Source organism: Argopecten irradians, chromosome 2, assembly GCF_041381155.1.
Source record: "Argopecten irradians isolate NY chromosome 2, Ai_NY, whole genome shotgun sequence".
Taxonomy (NCBI): Eukaryota; Metazoa; Mollusca; class Bivalvia; order Pectinida; family Pectinidae; genus Argopecten; species Argopecten irradians.
In genome coordinates, this window is record NC_091135.1 from 25060787 (window position 1) to 25081602 (window position 20816).

A 20816-nucleotide genomic window follows, 5' to 3' on the forward strand; every position below is an offset into this window, starting at 1 on the left:
AATATAAGGATCTGTATTTTAATCAATGGCGTGTTTTCCCAAATAAAAATGAAGAAACATCCAAATTAGATTTCAAGTCTTTATAATCAGAGAAGGAGATTTTGATTAAATGTCGACTATAGTGCGCTATATACTGCACACCAAACGGTCTCTTTTAATAATGCATATCTCGAGTAAAATTGACTAGTGCCAAAGAACTCTCGAGTAGATTTCAATTGAAATACACGAGATAAGTATTTTTTTCAAATTTTGAAATAACTGCTTTAATCATTGGTCTAAATAAGCTACTTGTAAAAGAAAGTGATTTCGTTGAGAACATATCCTTCAAAGTGAAACCTGAAATGACATCTCTGGAATAACACTAGCTAGAAAAAGTTTCTGTTCTCCATCAATGTGTATTACATAAGAATTTACAATAACAAGCAATTCAGCATAAAGGATATTTAAGGATAGATTGTGAATTTCGTTGATGGCATTGGCTGATGAAGAAAGTTAATCTTGCACAAATGAAGTGAACTTCAAATTTGTTCATGTATCATTTGCACGAGATTATTCAGTCAATGCAAACAACAAAATTGGTAATTAATACTTATATTTACGTTTACCGATTTAAAATTCCCGCCATTGAAAAAAGTTGAATCCTACGTATTCGGTATAATATAGTTATCTGATTATGGTTTTTACCGAGCTAGGCCAGACTGTCGTTTGCCCGTTCTTAGAGGCTTGATCTCGGGGTAGCTGTTAAACTCACCTGACGTAAATATTGAAATGTGGTTAACATTCTAGATTTCGGATGGGTAAATGTGGCATGTGAATAGAAACCTACCAATCGTAACATTCCTCGTGAACACATGTAACCTGACGCTTTTACAAGTTAGCAATAGGTATCGTTATTTGTCCGTAACTATGATGGTTAATGATTTGTGATAATATATCCTAGATGACGATCACTTACTCTGATGTGGATGACATTTGAGTTACTTTCTCGTCAGCATTTTCAAACGCTTATTTTATAATTTTGACTATCGATGATCCATCGTGACCAACCTCGGATAAGCCGACAACCTTGTACTCCTCGAACTATTCATCTGTCCCCTACTATTCGAATTAAAGGGGTGTATTTTGATTATTCTACAATAAGTAGGTAATTAAATCAGATAGGACGTTGACTTTGCATTTAATGTACAATGTATCTAATAGGTATTAAATGAGATATGTAAGTCTACATTCCATTGGAAAGAAGCTGTAGTCTTCTTTTTATTTTCACATTTTTCCATTGATATTATTAATTATGAAGTGATGAAGTAACTTCTTCAAAATATGTGTTCATCTTAATTTACATAAGGTTTCTGCTCCTGCTTAGCGCTCAGCATACAGGGAGTGGGACGACTGGTTCGCCCGTTGTCAGTATAATGTGACCGGGTAGAGTGTGTTGCTTTGTGTCTTCGGCGGCATACTTCAGTGATATAGCACTATAAAAAGGGCAACAGTTCCACTATACAAGAAGACATACATGAATATACCGCAGTCTCCCAAAACACGCACCTCTCACAACATACACGCAACACACAGCACACATGGGAAGCCGTCCTTACATGACCATAGCTGTTAATAGGACGTTAATTAATCAATCAAACAAACAAACAAACAAACAAACATAAGGGAAAGAACTATAGAGCATAAATTGTGTTGTGTTGCTGAACAACAAAAACCAATGTTAACATCGTATAAAATCCGGTTATGACGTCATCAAAATGGCCACCATCTCGAAATTCACTGAAAAATGAAAAATAGTCATAACATTGACATTTTTCGACTGAAGTAGACAAATGAGGTATCAAAATGACCACAATAGAACAACAAATACATGTCAGGACCAAATAATCCAATATATGCAGTGATTTGAACGCAGGAAATGAAAAAATATGATTTTAAGCTCAAAAATGGTAATTTTTCAGCATTTTTTTTCATATTTGGCTTGACGCAGCAATATTGTTTCCCAACAACAAATTATTATTCGTAATCAGTTATTTGTCCTCTTATCAATCAGTTAAAACAACAACAACAATAAAAATATATAGAAATGCAAAAGAGAATTGTTGTTATACCATCATTTAGTTTACAAAACATCACCGGATGCGGCATATGATTGTTATTTTTTTCCGAACCACTGACACTACAGTTTCCTGGTGTCTTGGAATTTCCTGAATATAACATTGGCTATTGACGATTTATATTTTAACAAATTTGAATTTAAAGTTGGTTGAATATCTAAGTAGGACTTCAAAATGATTCATTTTCATTTTTGAAATATTGTAGACTAGTAGCCTCTCAAACTGAATTATTACAGCAAAACGCCAACTAATAGCTATAGGGTATCAAATTAAAATTCCGCAAATACCATGACACTTTTCGAAATGTGTTGTGTCTTTTAGAACGAGCACATCCATTGTTTATTTCCTGTGTATAAAGTAAGGAAATATAAGATGGTTACTACAGTGTCACATATTTCTTTCACTAGTTCTTAATGATAATCATTTTCATTGTGCGTGCTTTCTCGCCAGAGTGTCGTCTTCGACCTCGATGACCTGATGTGACATTACATTACCGGGTTACCATCGTGGTTCTGTTGTTGTAAATGCTTATATTTTCATTACTGAAAAAAACGAAAAAAGAAATAACGTAGGCACATATAACTAATAAAACATATCGGTGTGTGTGATAGAGGTTTTCTGGGCCTCTTGTTAAATAGCATTCACTGTTCATTATGTACTATTTATTGCTGATAAACTGTTTGAAATATGCATTCAAGTACTTTGTGATTTTTCTTACAATTAACATATAGATTCCTCAACAAGAGGCTGTTGTTTATCATATTTATCGAACTCGAGTTAGTTAATTTTCAAATTTTGAAAATTTTCAAAAGCTTTAGCGAGTGTCTTTTGAAGATTTGAAAATTAGCTAACAAGAGGTTAGATAAACATGATAAAAACAGTAACGCGTAGAGAAGCATGTTTATCCTATAACGTTGACTTATCACAATGTGTTATGGTATCTTTCCGCCATAAAAGATAGTGCCGAAATAGAGAGCGAATATGCTGTTGTTTAATGATTTCATTAAGCAATTACATGTTATACAATAAATAGAATGATATTTAAAAAAGAAAATGCGGTATGAATTGTAGTCCGTAGTTGAAAGCCCATCGGAATCAAGAGATATTGGTGGTGACCAATCAGAGGCCCCGTAGGTGTTTACACACTGAGATGGTAAACATAAACGATAACCAACTGCTATAGAATATATCATATGGTTTTTCCATTGTGAAACATGTATAGTTATGGGATGAATGGCGGTCTGCCATATGCATGGATGCAGTGTGTTATATGTATGAAGTGCGGGTGTGTGTTTTTGGAAATTGCGGTATAGTCATTTTGAACATTGTACACTATGTTTTCAACACTTTATACCAAAATAAGCCTTAATACAATTAAGTCTTCAAAGAGACTCGAAAAATGAAATTTCATGCAAATCAATCGGTGTAATGGAACCAAGATGTATATGATTTGTAAAGATTGAATGTATTGTACATATAAAATATCCATATCACCGTTTCTGTCACTGCTTTATGTGGATTACATCTAAGACATACAATCCAAAAGTAAAAAAAAAATATATGAAACACAAAAACAGTAAAACAAAATGTAAAATAGATCTAACATAATGTCTAAAAATCGTTTCCTCCAAAGGTTCGTAATAAAAAATGCATAAAACTATTACTTAAGGACGTTCCGAACAGTGGTCGAATGCGCCGTTCGTTCGGACCTCCTCGGGTCAATGAGTATATTCGGAACTGCACATGAAAACTCTTTTGTGACTAAGATTATGAAGAATAGCCATCTATATGTTATCCGTCTAACGATATCTTACCTTTTCACGTTAAAATCAGGATAGTGTAGTCGATAAACTGCGTATTTGTCGATATTGTATTTAGTTCGGTTTGCCGAAAGCTTGATACCGGGTGAAAATCAAAGTTTGTACGGTAGGTGTAGAACCTAGTTTCGACAAACTAGAAAAAATAATCTTGTCAGATCTTTGAATTGGGCTAGGATAATATAACATGAAGCTACATGTATCTTTTGAGAAGCACATTACATAACTCATACAAACGGACTGATATATGCCGATACGGTCTCAATCTTGTACTGAATAAACTGAGATTTCATAACAATCAAGTGATTAAAACATTTTCTGTTCAACTCCGTTAAACTGTGAATATTTGACACTTAATAAACATATGTTTTAAGGGAGATGCAAATTAAATCAAGACATTCCAATTTTGCCGAGTAATACTCTAGTATAAAACTACAGATACAGAAATATTTTCATCTCTCCATCGCCCTACCCCTACTTTTCGTTCAATTTGTACATGTTGTAGATGTCTACATGTATCATGTTTAGCTAATATGATCCTCAATAAACACTAACACGTTCGGGGAACAAGATTTTATTTACTGAATACATGTACGATACGACACAGGCTGTTAACTACTGTAATTAGATGATGCATGATATGTATTTCCCGTTTTGAGAAAGACACGGAAGTAGGCTACTCTGATTCAGTTGATCAAATACTATCTTACGAAAAGCACATGTAAGCTAGTGTCAACATCAGTATTATATCTGTGATATAGAAACTAAACATGTACATGTAGGCATAGACTAATTATTTTCCTGTCTACAGTAATCAGCTGAACGTAGATCGAGGATTCGGAATAAGAGATTTTTTTCTTAGGCTTACTGTACACTTGCCGTACAGGTTATATTGAGGATCCAAAAAATTGTTTTATTTTAATTCGGATAATAAATATATATCTACATGTATTACATATGCAGATATCTCCACAAAAAAAACATACAAAGACATACAGTTGTGTATTTTGGGTCGATTTTATCGACATTGTTGTGATCAAGTTGAAGTTATCAACTTCGATTGTTGTCACGTAGACGCTTTTCATGGTTACAATTTTGGCGCCAAATTCAAAATTATGCTTGAATATCTGCCTCAAACGACTATTGAAGCTAAGATATCTTGACGATGGAAAAATGGATATTGATAAAATATTTTTCCGCTAAAACAATATAAAATCATGGATTGTGTAAAGGGTAATTGAAGTAGAATATTTACACAGAATTTTCCATATTCATTTTTCAGATATTATATCCAGGCAAAATAATGGCTTATTTGTGCCATTTCTTAGCTTTGTATAGCATCAAATCGGTGGCATCGTGACATAAAATTAACAGGTTTAACAATTTATATTATCAAACTATTACACTTATTAATATTCAATACATGTATATAAGATGTTCTTTATAAAAATATTACCGCTCGAATTCGGTCTAATAATATAATTGTGAAAAAAGTCATTTTTTAGGGGGTAGGGGTATAGAAAGGCTAATTACTAAAACATTCCACGGTCAATTTTTTTTATATTCTTTCATCATAACCCAAACAACTATTTTATTATGTGGACAAAAAATAAAGAAAATTAAACGACACGATTTTTTAAAATTAAGTATTTAAGTTGAAATTCAAATGCAAAAAATGGCCCTTTTTAGGCCTCATTTACACGCATTCGCGTGTAAAATTCACAATTATTGTATTTTTAAGAGTGGAAACGTTATTCAAGTCATTGAAAGCCATATAAACTTACATATTAAAGATACAAACTGTTGTTGTTTGTAATATTTCAGTCAATTATCAACCTTTTTAAATATGTGTGTAAATCTGTATTTTGAGAAAAACAGACAGTAAAGTAGGGTTATTGAGAGTACAATATTTCCAAAACCGCACGGTCAATTTTCAAATAAAAGCCTTAATAAACAGGTTATCAACCAATCTCTAAATGAGCAAACTTTAAAGATGCTCCACCGCCGACATATGTTATTTTTTTCACTATTAAAAACAGGAGCAGACGATTTAGTATTTTTCTTCAGTTACAAAAGTTAGGTACTTTACACCATTACCAACATTGAAAAGTTTGAGCTTCTAATTTTACTTCAAGATAAAAATATGAAAAAATAATTAATTGCATCCCGAAAAAAATCCGTGGCACTATATCGTATATGGAATGAAGTACTGATTGTGCATGCACCAAAGGCAAAATAAATTATTTTATATTATTTTTTGTGTTAATTAGACATATATATACACGATAAAACACCAATTATTGTTCAAATAATGAATATCATTTATGCTCTGTCGGCGGTGGAGCATCTTTAAAGAAAATTAAACGAGGGAAAAATTTTAGGCCTAACTGTATCGAACCACCTTAAATTGAATATAGTTCTTTTATTTATTTTGCGAGCTTTGGTCGGTATAAGATAAGCATTAGAACAATACAATGTGATAAGAAAACACTACTTACTGTAAAGTGCTTTTATTTCGCGGGGTTTATATGTAGCTATATTCGCGTTTTTCAGACTGCGAATACAAAACCACAGCGAAAATCATTACTATCGGTATGGATGATTTATGTGGATTGACGTTGTGACGCATATATACCAAATCACTCGTTTACCGTTAAAACCAAGTTAAATCTATTACATATCAAGCGGATTAATTATTTTGTTACGCCACCATCAGGTCGTGATGTCATTCATTGTCTACAGTACATTTTATGGCATTAAAAGAAATTGCGGCCAAGTGATTAAGGGGGTTACGGCATATTATCACTTGTCTGCGACACCTGGATTTCGAGTTCTAAACCCAAATAAAGCAGTTGCCATGTACCGATCCACTCCGTCTTCTTTCGTCTTAACCAAGGACTCTGACTGTTACTACTGTGTCCAACAAAACCAAACACAAAAATGAGTACAATATCTGGAAACGGTTGATTTTGGTTGATTCAGGAATTTGACTTTAACATAAATTTGTAGATTTTCAAAACATTACACATTTTCCAACATACACCTGATGATATTACAAGGGACGAATCATCATCTTCGAATACCCCAAGGCATTGAACTCGGAGGATTTAAACCGCTGCCAGCACATAGCCGAGGCGTCATTGCTTGCTGATGGATCGTATCGTCCGTTCAAATTTACCCTGTGGCAACTTGCGTACCACCATCCTCCGTGGTTGTTCACCGCACAGTTACCGCTACTTCCATCATTATCGTTATCAGCAGTGCTGAATGGCATAAATCTATGTTCAACCATTGAATTATGCATAACATCCCCTGTATATCCCGATATTGTAAGGTTATAATTTTCACTCTCAGATGCCACCGAAAAAATCGTATACGATGCATATTTGGTTGACCGTGAAATATCCTCCATCTCTATGCGAAGTTCATATGAACCCGAGGAGGTCAGCAAATACAGGTTCTCATTTCCGATCCAGTATTCACCATAGGGAGAGCCGAATCCGTGTTTGTATGCCTCCCAATTCTGATAGAAGTCCTGACTGCCGTCAAACCTATGCTGTATGACCGTCCATCCACCACCAACAGTATCCATATCACAGTACACCTCAGTAGTGACCAGGTCACTGGGTGTTATAGTGTAGACACCCGAAGGAGATCCCGCTGGCAGGAAATGACACATCCCGATGTCCACGTTAATATACAAATCGCCGTATAGATTACTGTTTGGCTGGCTAAATCTGCATGTGTGATCGTAACCTTCTACAGCAAAAGCTGTACAACTGGCCTGCTGACATCTGAAAGCACACGACATCCTCTCGGCCACAGTTGGAATCTCAGACGGCGACAAAGTGAAGCTGTCGTTCGTTTTTACATTGAACAATGTACAACTCACTTGAGAAGTAGTGACCGCTACGTAGAGAAGCACACGGAACATATCCATTGGGAATAAAAGTTTGTGAACGAAATCTGCCGATAAAATACGCATCTAATAGTTTTGAACAACTAGGCGATGATGAATCATGCCTTGAATATCTCGTCGGACGACCTAAGGCCTTTATATTCTCTTCCTTACATAAATCAGTGTGTGCCACAGGTCAATAAAACACAATACCTACCCGTATGTCTAATACCAAAATTTAGAAGCTAGATTGAACATAATATATCATGATAGTACCACTATTGAATAATTTGCATACACAAATGGCACACTGGTGTTTAGAACAAAAGTTGTTTTTATTTTTAGTTAAGAAAACATAAAAGTAAACTATAAAAGACACCATTGGTTCGGAAACCTTGGTCTGACATGTGACCATTCAAATATCACAAGTGTATAGGTTCCTTGGTTCTATAAACATATTATAACCATAAAAAAACCCATTTGCATTGAATTTTATTGTAATAAGCGTCAATACTATATAAAGCACAAAGTTAAATAAGTACATGTAAAATCATATTATAATGGCTTTGAGCCTTGCTGTCGCAGCTTTGTACATTTCTTCAATATTAGGGAAACAAACCTATGTCTTACAATGAGTTCTTGGTGGTAAAAATCATTTATGTTTTATTAACCTATACGATTTATTTATAGATCAACGTTTGTGTCATCTAATATATATTTTTCAAGGTAAGACAATGAATTGTAACTGCTGTTTCTATTACATGACCATATATTACCAACTTGTCAGAAAGTGGGCGGTCCATTACGGGAAATGTGAGACGTAATTATTTGGTCTATCAGGCCCACCTGCCTACAGTAGCTCCAGGGAAACATCCATCAAAATGGTTAGCCCGATCTGTGGATTATTTACTCGCGGATCGAATTGTCGCCTATCCTTAATTCTAACTAACATTTAATAACTACTCAACAAATGCTCTAAACTGTTTTTTAATTACGTATTTATTCATATTTATCAACACCCATAGCACTCCATATCGGCCCGATGCTTCACATATCAGATAGATAGTCCTTAACTTACCAGAAACTTGAATTACCCCATATCCCCAAAAATGATAAAGACGGTTATTATATAGTGATCAATGAAATTTTTACAACATTTACAGATGATATATGGTATTTAAACATAAATTACTTGAAATAACCATCAAGATCGAAATATTAAAAGACATTCCAGAGGAATCTTGGCGTCCATCATAGAATGATTTATGTCTGACAATTCACAACTAGGGTCTACGGAAAACCCTCATTTGAAATTAAGACAGATTTCTTCAGTACTTTCGGAGAAATAGCAGTATAAGAATTGTCAACGGGCGGAAGGATGGAAGGAACATCTGGAAGGACGGACAACGGACAAAAGGCAATTTGAATAGCCCACAATCTGATGATAGTAAACTAAAATATAGGTTATATTATATATTTCTGAACATCCGAGTATCATTTATGTTGCGGTATGTATTAGGTTTCCATATCCATTAGAATATTTTCTTTATTATCATTATTATCATTTTTTTGTAGATGGAAAGTCTACATAAAGTCATTCTCATAGATACATACAGGATCTTAAATGAGTGCTTATTTCATATGATATTGTATGAAACGATTCTTAGAAATTGTTATTGTTGTGAGCCTTGGCATATGAAATTAACACAAATTTAGGATACTTGTTATCACATGACTACAATAACCTATATTTTAAAGAATGTTACGTCAAAAAATATTCCGAAAACCCAGCAGTGGCTGCCATTTTGTCTCACCGTCCTCAAAATCCTGACGTCACGCCATTTTTCCTGACGTTATTTTATTTTTTCTGTTTTGACGTCACAATGAATTTCCAGGTAAGGGAAATTGCTCCAGGTCAAATTACACTGGAGACATATACAAAAATATCACACCGGCGAAATCACTGGATAGCAGGCCGATTATGTGATAAAATTGAATATGTTCATTTTATGCTTGTCTAAAAAATGTTTATCTGTTTGATACTGGAACGGGTTATTTTCCCTTTTCTTTATCGTTATATCAAACTGAACGAATCATCATTTTTGAAGATGACAGTACATCATATTTTATCGACACAAGCGAAAACCAGGACATGGCTGTGGCACCGTATGTTACATAAGTATTGTAATTTCCATTCAGATTTACTCTGTGACAGTCATCGTACCACCATCCGCCCGGTAAGTCATCGCACAGTTAGCTTCACTGGCATCATTATCTTTATCGGCGTTATTGGATGGTTTCAAATTATGTGCAGACATGGCATCAAACAACACATTACCTGCATATAGAGATATTGTCAGCTGGACGATTCTCTCTCAGACGCAATTACGAAAGTCATGTACAAGGCATATTTGGATACCCGTAAATGATCATCAACCTCTATGCGAAGATCATATGCACCTGATGAAGTCAACAAGTACATATTCTCATTTCACCAAAGGGAGACCCAAATCCCCGTTTGTATTTATCCCAATTTTTATTAAATCTCTGACTGCCGTCAAACCTATTTTGTATAACCGTCCACTCACCACCCAAAGTATCCATATCACAGAACACGCCGGTAGTTACCAGGTCACTGGGTGTTATAGTGTAGACACAAGAAGGGGTTCCTGTTGGTAACAGATGACACATTCTGATGTCCTCTGAAATATATAGGTCACCGTATGGGTTACTGGTTTGGCTGCAAGAATTTACACATACGATAGTTACCATTTACCGCAAGGGCTTCGTGACATCTCAATGCACATGTCATCCTCTCGACCACAGTTGAACTCTCAAACGGCGACAAAGTGAAGCTGTCGTTTATTTTAAAACTATAAAAAGTACAATTTACTTGACAAGTAGTAACCACAATAGCAAGAATAATTGTAAAGATATCCATGATCAGGCTTTGTCAGCTACGTAAAGCTCCGACTTACATTTACAACTTGTGGTTCTGTAACTCCTACCCAAAGGCAGGATAATTGTTTTAGCAGCCCTATTTTATACGCATTAAAAAAACCATGGGCCTATCAGAAGTATGATACAATTTTTCCTAAAGATCAATGTCACACTTTAGACTCATCACTACTTCAACATTTATCGTTCAATAAATTTAATTTTCTCTATGCTTGCGTTTGATTGATAGGTAATTTTTTTTCTTACAGGGGCGAGCGTTCAACAGAAGGCCAAACAAAAGTGAAGCGATGTCAAGGGATAACTTAATAGGAAGAATACAGTTAGTTAGGAAGAAAAGAAAGGATCCTAAATTCAATCGCCTTTTACAATCATGCTGTGGGTCGTTAACTCTTTTTCCCCCACTAATACTTTAAAGGGTCTGCTACATGTAAAAGCCTTTAATAGCATGATCACTGTGATAGTCCTGCATATGTTTAAAAAGGATTCTCGTATTTGTCAAGAAAATCCTTTCTCAAGATTCAATTATTTCTGTTCAAGTCTATATTTTGGTGGTGCTCTTCTTCAGAAACCCGCGATAAAAAGACAGCATGGTCCATTTGATTTAGGATGATTGTTGATAATGACATTGCGTGTCTGTTGTAATTCTAAATATGAACCATTTGCGATTCAAGTGTCTCACTAGCTGTGATCGCTAATGTGCTAGCAGGAATCGCAATACGCATTCCAGCGTAAGCTGCAAACCGCTCGGTTTAGTAAAGTGTTCGACTCCTGCTCGGGGCAATGTCTGTTTGTTGTCCGCACGGTGGTTTGCCCTTGTTATTTTCCTCCACCATGCCTGAGGCAACAATCAATGTCAGTGCATTCTTTGGGGACTGGCTGTATATGGTTATAGTTAAATTAATTGTTCTTTATGTAAAATTGTGTGTTTGTATAAATAAATTGTAGTTAGTTGGTGTTGGTGGAGTTGGTCGGTGGATGTCATGGACACTAAATCCAGTAATCCCCTGTAGCGTGTATCTGACTTCGTTGTACCGTCATCCAAATCCGTAGGAATGTACCTTGACACATACTTAGTCAATACATACATAATGACGAACCATAATATGGTAACCATATTCTGATATGTTTATCGCGAGCTTAAAATAAGACAACGTATTGGTCAAAAAGTTGTAGGTTAAAGACAGAGGTTAGAAGTAGACCACATGAAACTTAAGAGTAAATATATCAAGGTGAAGAATAGCAGGCACATAATACAAGCAGGTCATTTATATAGAAACGCGTGTGCATGTTGGTACAAAAACTGACCCAGCTCACCGACAATGACGTGGTTGTATTCATATACAACATTGATATGTATAAACGCAATCTCAATGAACTCAACATTCAAATCCAAACCATTATTTTTATAAGCCCTAAAGTAAGCTTTCTAATGTGGTTATAATCACATGCATAAATAGAGACTTATTCTATTTTTGAATATATAATAAAAGTAAAACGAGTTGTGTAGTGATATAGAGCCTGTTGTATCGAGTCCGTATATTCGGTCCGCATCCGGCTTCTTTTTAGTGTATACCCTAAAGTGAAATTCTTCACTGTTTTGCGGTAATAAAAATAATTTCAGAATTGATCAGAATGGCGTCTAATGTGTTGTTCGTCAGCAGACACACACCCCACCACAAACACAACAAATTGGCGACGGGGACGTGAATGAACTGTAGTTTTGTTTGTAATGGATTTCGGAAGAAAATCAAGGTGGTAAAACTGTAAGTTGAGATCATTTGTTGGCTTAAATGGGCCGAAATTACTTTATTCGATGAAAACACGTGTTTCTAATGAACGCTGGCATCAGGAACATTTAGAACGAACGGTACAAACTATCTTGCTAAATCAGCTGATTATTGTGTCACAGATGGCATGGCGAATAGGAAGAATTGACACGTTCTATCAGTGTTAGGTATCGTTGGACTTGTATAGGGAGCGCCTAGATCAATATTTCTTATGCAATGACGACAAGGACAAGAAGAAAGTTCGCCCACTTTTAAGCCTTGTGCGCGGAAGTACATACCAACTTCTCAGGGGTCTTACAGCCCCCACGAAAACCCTCGGAAGAATCTTTTGATAGATTGTGCGAGCCATTAAAGAGTCACTTTAACTCCAAACCACTCGTTATTGCAGAAAGTTTTCGTTTCTATAAGAGGGAACCGAAGGAAGGGGAGAGTAACCGAGATTATCTTGTATCACTCAGAAAACTGTCTGAACACTGTGATTTTGGTGATTCACTGCAGGACGCACTTCGAGCCAGATAAGTATCAGATAGCGGAGCGAAAACATCCAACGAAAACTCTTATCCGAGGAAGGTTTGACGTACGACATCGCAATCGAGTTATCTATAGCGATCGAAATGGCCGAAAAGGACTCCACAGAGTTAAGAGGAACTTATGCGCATGCCCAGAAACCCAATAAACATAAAAAACATTCTTCTTGTGCACCTAATCAAGGGACACATGGACATTATCATACCAGCACCAGCAGCTCAAGTAAATGTTACAGATGTTTAGGTAACCTTCATCCGAAGGCATAGCCATGGAAAATGAGACATGTTTCGCGTGTAACAAGAAGGGTTACATCAAAAAGGTATGGAAATCAGCGCAACAGAAAAAGGTACACCACGATGACTGCGAGTATGAAATTCAGATTGCTAGCCTTGATATTCAATCCACAAGTGTACACAGGAAAAGCACTCTTTATTCGGAGATTAATGGAATCCGGCATAAAATGGAACTTGACACAGGAACTACTGTATCGGTGGTAACCAACTAAGAAGGTATTTCAGGAACAGTTAGCCGGACGTTTGGCAGATTAGTCAAATACTCAAGTCTATCTGAGAACTATCTCAGGTGAAAACTCACAGGAATTTCTCATGTGAATGTTCATTATGAGGGATAGTGTAAGGACCTAAAACTGTGCATTATACCCAAAGGGGGAACATCCCTGCTTGGAGGAGATTGGCTAAGAGAAATCACCCTAAAATGGCCCACCATTAAAGCAATCCGAGCACCTGAGTTGTCACTGATGACATGCTTGTAACTGGACGCCACGACGAGGAACACTTGAGGAACCTCGAAGCAGTTCTTGGTCGACTTGATGAATATGGACTGCTAGTCAAGAAAGAAAAATGTAAATTCTTTATGAAGAAACTTTCATTTTGTGGTCATGAGATTGACGCCGAGGGATTACATAAATCCGACTGGAAGGTGAAGGATGTGTTGGAGGCACCAGGGCCTACCAATGTGTCGGAGCTCCGAGCATTCTTAGGTTTAGTGAACTATTATGGTAAGCTACTATAAATGGACAAAACATTGGTGTGGAATGAGAGTCATCGTCAACCTTTTAGGAAGTCAAAACTGACGTCTACTGAGGTACTTATTCACTATGATCCGGAGAAACCGCGGCGACTTGCTTGTTACGCGTCTCCCCGTGGACTCGGGGCAGTCTATCTCAAATAATGGAGGACAAATCAGAAAGGTCCATCGCATATGCCTCAAGGTCTTTGAACGCAGCAGAACGGAACTATTCCCAGATAGACAAGAAAGCCTTGAGGGAACGAATAGGATGTAAAACACTTCCACGACTACTTGTTCGGACGCAAATTCACATTGATCAGCGATCACAAACCACTTGTCGCAAGTTTTAGTACAGAGAAGGGTATACCGTCAACAACAGTCTTACGTATGGAGCGTTATGTTCTCTATCTGTCTGGTTTGACATATGACATTGAATATAAGAACATTTAAGCTCATGGTAACGCGGATAGTCTGTCACGTCTACCTCTAAAAGATGAAGGTCCAGATTATGAGGAGGATGGCAAGACTATCAATGCTGTACATATGTCGCAACCAGATAAGCTACCAGTTACGGAGGGACAAATCCGTAAAGGAACTGCACGAGATCAATTGCTTTCCAAAGTGTTTCAGTCCATAATGCATGGCTGGGAGGAATCAGTGTAGGAAAAGATGACTGAAAAGAGACACACTCATACTCGCGTTTTCAAGACATTTTCAGAACTATGCCCGTCTTACTTTCATTTTGAGAAGCAGTAAAACATATATTTTAATATGACACGGGTGTATTAGAAATCAGTCTTCTGGTTGTCTATTTGATGATTTATTCTTTTACAGCACTAACTAATTGAAAAATAATTATGTGTACCAAAGTCTTGTTTTAGCAACTAAACAATTAATTTCTTCATATAATTTACAAAGAAAAGAAATTGCTTATCCGTATATGCCTATCAATATGCAACTCTTTCTCAGAGATAGAAAAACATCAAATTGTCAATTGGTCAAATTCAGATTCATCCATTATATTTCTGTTTGAAATCAAAGTATATTTGTGTATTTTTCAATACTACACCTGAAACAATTAGACACATTAAGGGAGTATGAGAGGGCGCAAAGATTACTTGAAAGTTTTGTCACATAATTGCAATTTTTATTCAGTGCAATATAATTGATCTTATTCATTTCCATATTTCAATATGATGCTATTTTTCCTTTATTCCATTACCTTATACTTTTACTTTGCTCTTTTATGTACAATATATAAGTCTCGTATGTAGTTGTATGTGTGTGTGGATATTTATATCAGATACATGATATTTAATTAAACAGTACATAGGACGGTGTATGCATGTAGCAAACATTGAAAGTTTTTGTTTATTTGTTTGTTTGATTGATAAACCTCCTATTAATAGCCAGGGTCATATAAGGACAGCTTCCCATGTTTGCGGTGTGTTGCGTGTATGAAGTGCATGGTGCGTGCGAGACTGCGATATGTTTGGGTTGTGTTTTCTTGTTTTCCTCGTGAGCCCCGCACCCACATGAAATACTAGATATACTTTTTTCACATATCATTAAATATAATCCTTGTACACATCTCAGGACAGTGGCGTCGCTAACAGGAAATAAATGAATACGGAAATAAGCGTGCGAGTTTTGGGGTCTGGGGTATCCCCTGGAAAAATATTACTATTTAGTATGGCAGAGATGAGTTTTACGATGTAAATTGATGATTTTGCGAGCGCCGAAGGCGCAAAAGTTTGGTGTTTTAGGGGTCCAGGGGTCTCCCGGGAAACAAAATACGATTAAGAATGGCTGAGATGAGTATTTGGATGCATTTTGTTGTATATGAGAATACCGAAGGCGTGGTTTTTGTTGTTGTTTAGGGGGTCCTGGGGCCTTCCTCGGGAAAAAATACGATTTAGAATGGCTGAGATGAGTTTTACGATGTAGTTAGATGAATTTGCTATTCGGCGCAATATTTTGTTGTTTAGGGGGTTCGGGGGTCTCCCAGAGAAAAAATATTACGATTTTGTATGGCTGAGCTGAGTTTTACAATGTATTTTAATGATTTTAAAGCGTTCTAACACGGTAATTTTTTCGCTTTAAAGTTACCTACATTTAATAATGGTTAATTGTGAGTGTCGTCATACCATTATGCAACCCAGCTCGATCTTAACATACCGGATTCCTACCATCGCCACCTGATTCATACCATCTTCACATTGTTGTGTAAGTCAAAATAATAATAAATTGATTGTCTTGCTAAGACAAATAAACAAATTAATCTTTTAATAAGCATTTTTTGAAATAGTATAAACCCTTGATGAAAATTTTAATCTAGTACGTGTGTATTGAATTTTCATTATTTAAGGTTTGATCATTATATAATTACATGCTTGAACGTTGTAAAAAAACAGGCCGCGCAGCAGAAAATTTTCTAAAATGAAGTACAAAAATGTGCAGTACGACCTTTTTTCTTTCAAATGTGCATTTTTGAAAACATTTCACTGGGCGAAAATGGGGGGACAAAAAGACATATTTGCCCCCCCCCCCCCCCGCCCTGGGGAACGGGGGGCAATCGCCTCCCCCCGCTTCTTTCGACCCTGATTATGATCCTAACTCTCTTGTCCCTTTTAACGTGTTATATCACTGAAGCATGCCGCCGAAAACTGTTCTCTTCTTCCTATTTTTCTCCTCTAACGTCACCCTTGACACTGTCTTACTAACATTACAGGCCGTCCTTGCACAACCCTGGCTGTTAATTTATCAAACAAAATAACGTTTTTGGGAGTATTGTGAATTCGTCGACAACCATAGATTTTCCAAGGAAACCAATATTATAATAATTTTGAAGATCAGTCCTACCATAATTCCGCTATATTTTGCACATCTTCCTAAAAATTGATATCACGAAAGCTGACACTGCCATTAACCGTTTGATATATTTCGTAGCATGTGTTTATCTGTGTTCAACAAGTATATATGAAAATACATGAACTATTAGGTAGTCTAGAACGCGTTTCATGTTAAATTGCTTCTCATTGATATTGGGTGCAATCGATTTATAAAATCTATCAACATCAATAAATGATTAAATAAAGCATTTCTTATCAAAGAAATAAAAGTTAAGCATTTCACAAAGAGGCATGGTCACTTTCCGCTCGCCACTACCTAGGCCGCCCAGGGCTCTTGCTCGAACTGAAAAATACACTACTGGTAAAATGTCTCGTAATTTATTATGGATCTCTCATATAGTCCAGCAGATAACTACCGATTATCAGAAGAATTGCACAAGGTGGTCAAAGCACCAGATTTGACACAGATGTTCTTCAGGGTATACTCGTTCATTTTAGCGACGGTGGCAATTTATAACTTCCGGTGTAGGGTGATGACGGCCATTTTCTAAGATGGCCGCCAAAACGGTTGATTTTACTGTTATGGTGATTTTAATAGACACTTTGATTATTTGTTTTGTGCATTAACGCTTGTTTTTATTACTGCATTTACTTAATTTAATGATTTAATTTCGTTTTAGTTATTTAAAATATGTACAAGACGCCACCGGAACAACCCAGAAGCGGCAAATAGAAAAGTTAAAAAAAGAGTTTTGTTCTACATATGTTTATACTATATATATGTGTTACTGTAATTTGTATAATCAGTCATTATGTATAATGACTTGCTTAAATGTCAGTCATTATACACAATAAATGAACTTTTCAGTCATTTTACAAAAATTGCTAACTGTTTGCATAATGGCTGGTTATAAAAAATTCAGTAACAAATATACAAATCTAACAATTGCTTGTCATTTCAGAACTAATTAAAAACCACTAGATAAAATGCAAAAATTAACATGATAGCGGCTGACAAAATCTTCAAGCTGCAATCTAAAAAGGAATATGGTGATTCGACGTCGAACCGTATGAGTACTCTGATTGACTGGGAAGTGTGTGTGATATGCCAGATTGACACAAATGTCGTTGCCCTGCTACTTATATATGATCTGATGCAGTTGTCGGCTACAAAACATCAGCAGAAAATCTTCTGAGGTTGGACGATCTTCACATTCTACCTAAAACAATAAATTTGATACGTCTCGATAATGGAAGTGGTATAGGGAATGGTTTGTATCAGAATAAAGCAAAAAGGCATAGATAGTGCTATATAAAATACAATACAAACGAAGTGAAGCGAGCTGAAAAACGGCATTAGAAAAAAGACTTTGAAGTTGATGGTCCATCTGAGAAAAAAGCTACCAGAAGAAGCCTGTCATGTAAAACCACCATTGGCGCATCAACCTGTTTCTTTTGTGGTGAAAAGTCTGAAGTTGCACAACTACACCAAGCATCGACTTTCGCTATCGATCAACGTGTTCGCAAGTGTGCTATAACGCTCCAAGATTTAGCTCTTCTGGCAAAGTTAAGTGCCACAAATACTGATGTATAACACATTCAAGGGCGGGAAAAAAGTTCTGGTACGCAGTGACATCATGTGAGTAGGGGAACGCCTCTATTCGTGTATCTCGGTATAACGGTTCATTGTCAGAATAGGAAGCGGGACCTCATCGATACCCTGTTCCATCTTAGATGTCAGTTTCTTATGACAGAATGTTGGCCATATCGACAGATACATTGTATTACTCACTTTGACAACGTTACCAGTCGGACATCGAAGAGCCTCTCGACAAGTCTCCCAGTCTTGTACACAAGCATTCCTCCAGCTATTCTTCGCACGAAGTTTCCCCTTATACCTCTGAGACAATTGGACATCACGAGTATGTGTAGGACAGACTAAAAAACCAGCAATGTTCCAATCTTCGAATCAATAAAGAGAAACAGCTTGTCCTTCTTGTCACCGCACGCAAAACGCGTTTCAAAAGACAAAGAGAAGATGTCAGCGTTGAAAAGCGATTGCGCGTTATTCTCCAGGCTATACATATCGTGCCAGACAAAAGGAAGAGACCTAGATGATTTCTTTGAATACGAGAATCAAAAGTTTCCGCCATCGGTCAGTGACAATGGCGAAATCCGTCATGGAACAAAATCAGACTTACTTACCAAGTGCTCAGAACCATTTTTGAAACCTGTACAAAAAAAACCTGCAAAAGTAAACATGACTATATTGGATGGCGCTGTCGTTGTCAACGTTATTCCAAGACGATATTTCTTCCATATGTTTCACAACAATTGAACTCAGCTCAGAGGCTAGATGTTGTCTTGGACAGCAACATCGAAGGAAGTCTCAAAGCAGGAGCGAGATGCGCGCGTAGGACGGGTAACAGTCGTCGAGTAAAGTCCGACTCGTGTATTCCAAAGAACTGGCAATCGTTCCTTCGTGTGAATGAGAATAAAACAGAGCTGTTCGAATATTTGGCGCAGGAAGGCACAACCTTATCCCAAGACGCAAAGGAGATCATCACCACCTACAGAGATAAGACGCTTTGCAACCCTCAAGACATCGATGTGTCTGGTCTAGCCTTATGTGGCCATGAGAAGTCGGACACTCGTATGATAGTTAATTTAAAAGATGCGGTGAGCAAGGGACTGACAAAAATATTAACTCGCAATTTATGCAATGCAAATTGTAGCAGCCACAGCTATCTGGATTTTCGTCGGGACTGGTAAGAATTCTAGATACCTTCCAGCACATGAGATAGCCGCCACCCTCGGCCCAGTGATGTCGAAGGCACTTTCAGTTCTTCCATGCCTTTTCAGGTTGTGATACGGTGTCATCATTTGGAGGAAAAGGAAAGAAAACTGCATGGTACACTTGATATGCTGACGATGATGTAACCGCCGTATTCGTCGGAGTCGTAGAGAACAGGATCTGGCAACTATAGAATCAGTATTGCCAAAGTTAGAGCGTTTTGTAGTTCTGATGTATGACCGTACCAGTGTCCACGAGTGCGTCAACGAATGTCGGAAGGAGTTGTTTGCCCGGAAAGGGAGGGACATGAATTCCATTCCACCAACGAAAGCGGCGTTACTTGAACACATCAAGCGAGCATGTTACCAGGGAGGATGTGTGTGTAGTAATACGTTTGAGTTAATGCCAGACCTTCCGTGCCCAGATCAATTTGGCTGGACAAAAGGCAAAGATAACGCATGGCAACCAGTGTGGACGCAGCTTCCAGAGGCAGCACATTCATGCCAGGAATTAGTGCACTGTGGATGCAAGAAAGGTTGCAAGCGAGCTTGTAAATGTAACAAATCTGCATTAGAATGCAAAGCCTTGTGCTCCTTTGGTAGAATGTGTATACCATCAGTATGGATTTTCTGGTCAAGTTCGTCGGAAGTTTGCTTGTAGAATATAAAATTTGGTTGACTACTAGTATATGCAGTATATACTAGCATATTTTTTGATTCACTAGTTCCGCTCCAAGTACCACGATTAACCAGTTAATGTGACTTGATTTTGTGATAACTTTACAAAATTTCAAATTATTTTGAAAGTTACCCAGTGTATGATCCTTTCAACCACTTTTATTTTCATAAAGGTGATATCACCTTGACTGTCACCGAAATGTTTGTCTCACATAGGATTATCCTCGTCAGGCTAACAAAAAAGCTTTAACACAATATGTACAGTTCAGTTTTTAAAATGTTACTCAAACATTGAATCATATTCCAAATGATTTACCAATATTGTTTATTGTTTCAGTCTTTAATTTTCAAAGGTACTAATA

The 20816-nt window shown here is 36.7% G+C and overlaps 1 protein-coding gene and 1 pseudogene across 1 annotated transcript; both read right to left on the minus strand.

Moving 5' to 3' along the window:
- Positions 1-6333: 6333 nt before the first annotated feature.
- LOC138316931 (ficolin-1-like) lies at positions 6334-7543 on the minus strand. Its single transcript, XM_069258572.1, has one exon. It carries the CDS (start codon positions 7521-7523, stop codon positions 6984-6986), a length of 540 nt encoding a protein of 179 aa, XP_069114673.1. The 5' UTR covers positions 7524-7543; the 3' UTR covers positions 6334-6983.
- A 2365-nt stretch (positions 7544-9908) lies between these two features.
- LOC138316539 (techylectin-5B-like) lies at positions 9909-10520 on the minus strand (annotated as a pseudogene).
- Between the last annotated feature and the right edge of the window lie 10296 nt (positions 10521-20816).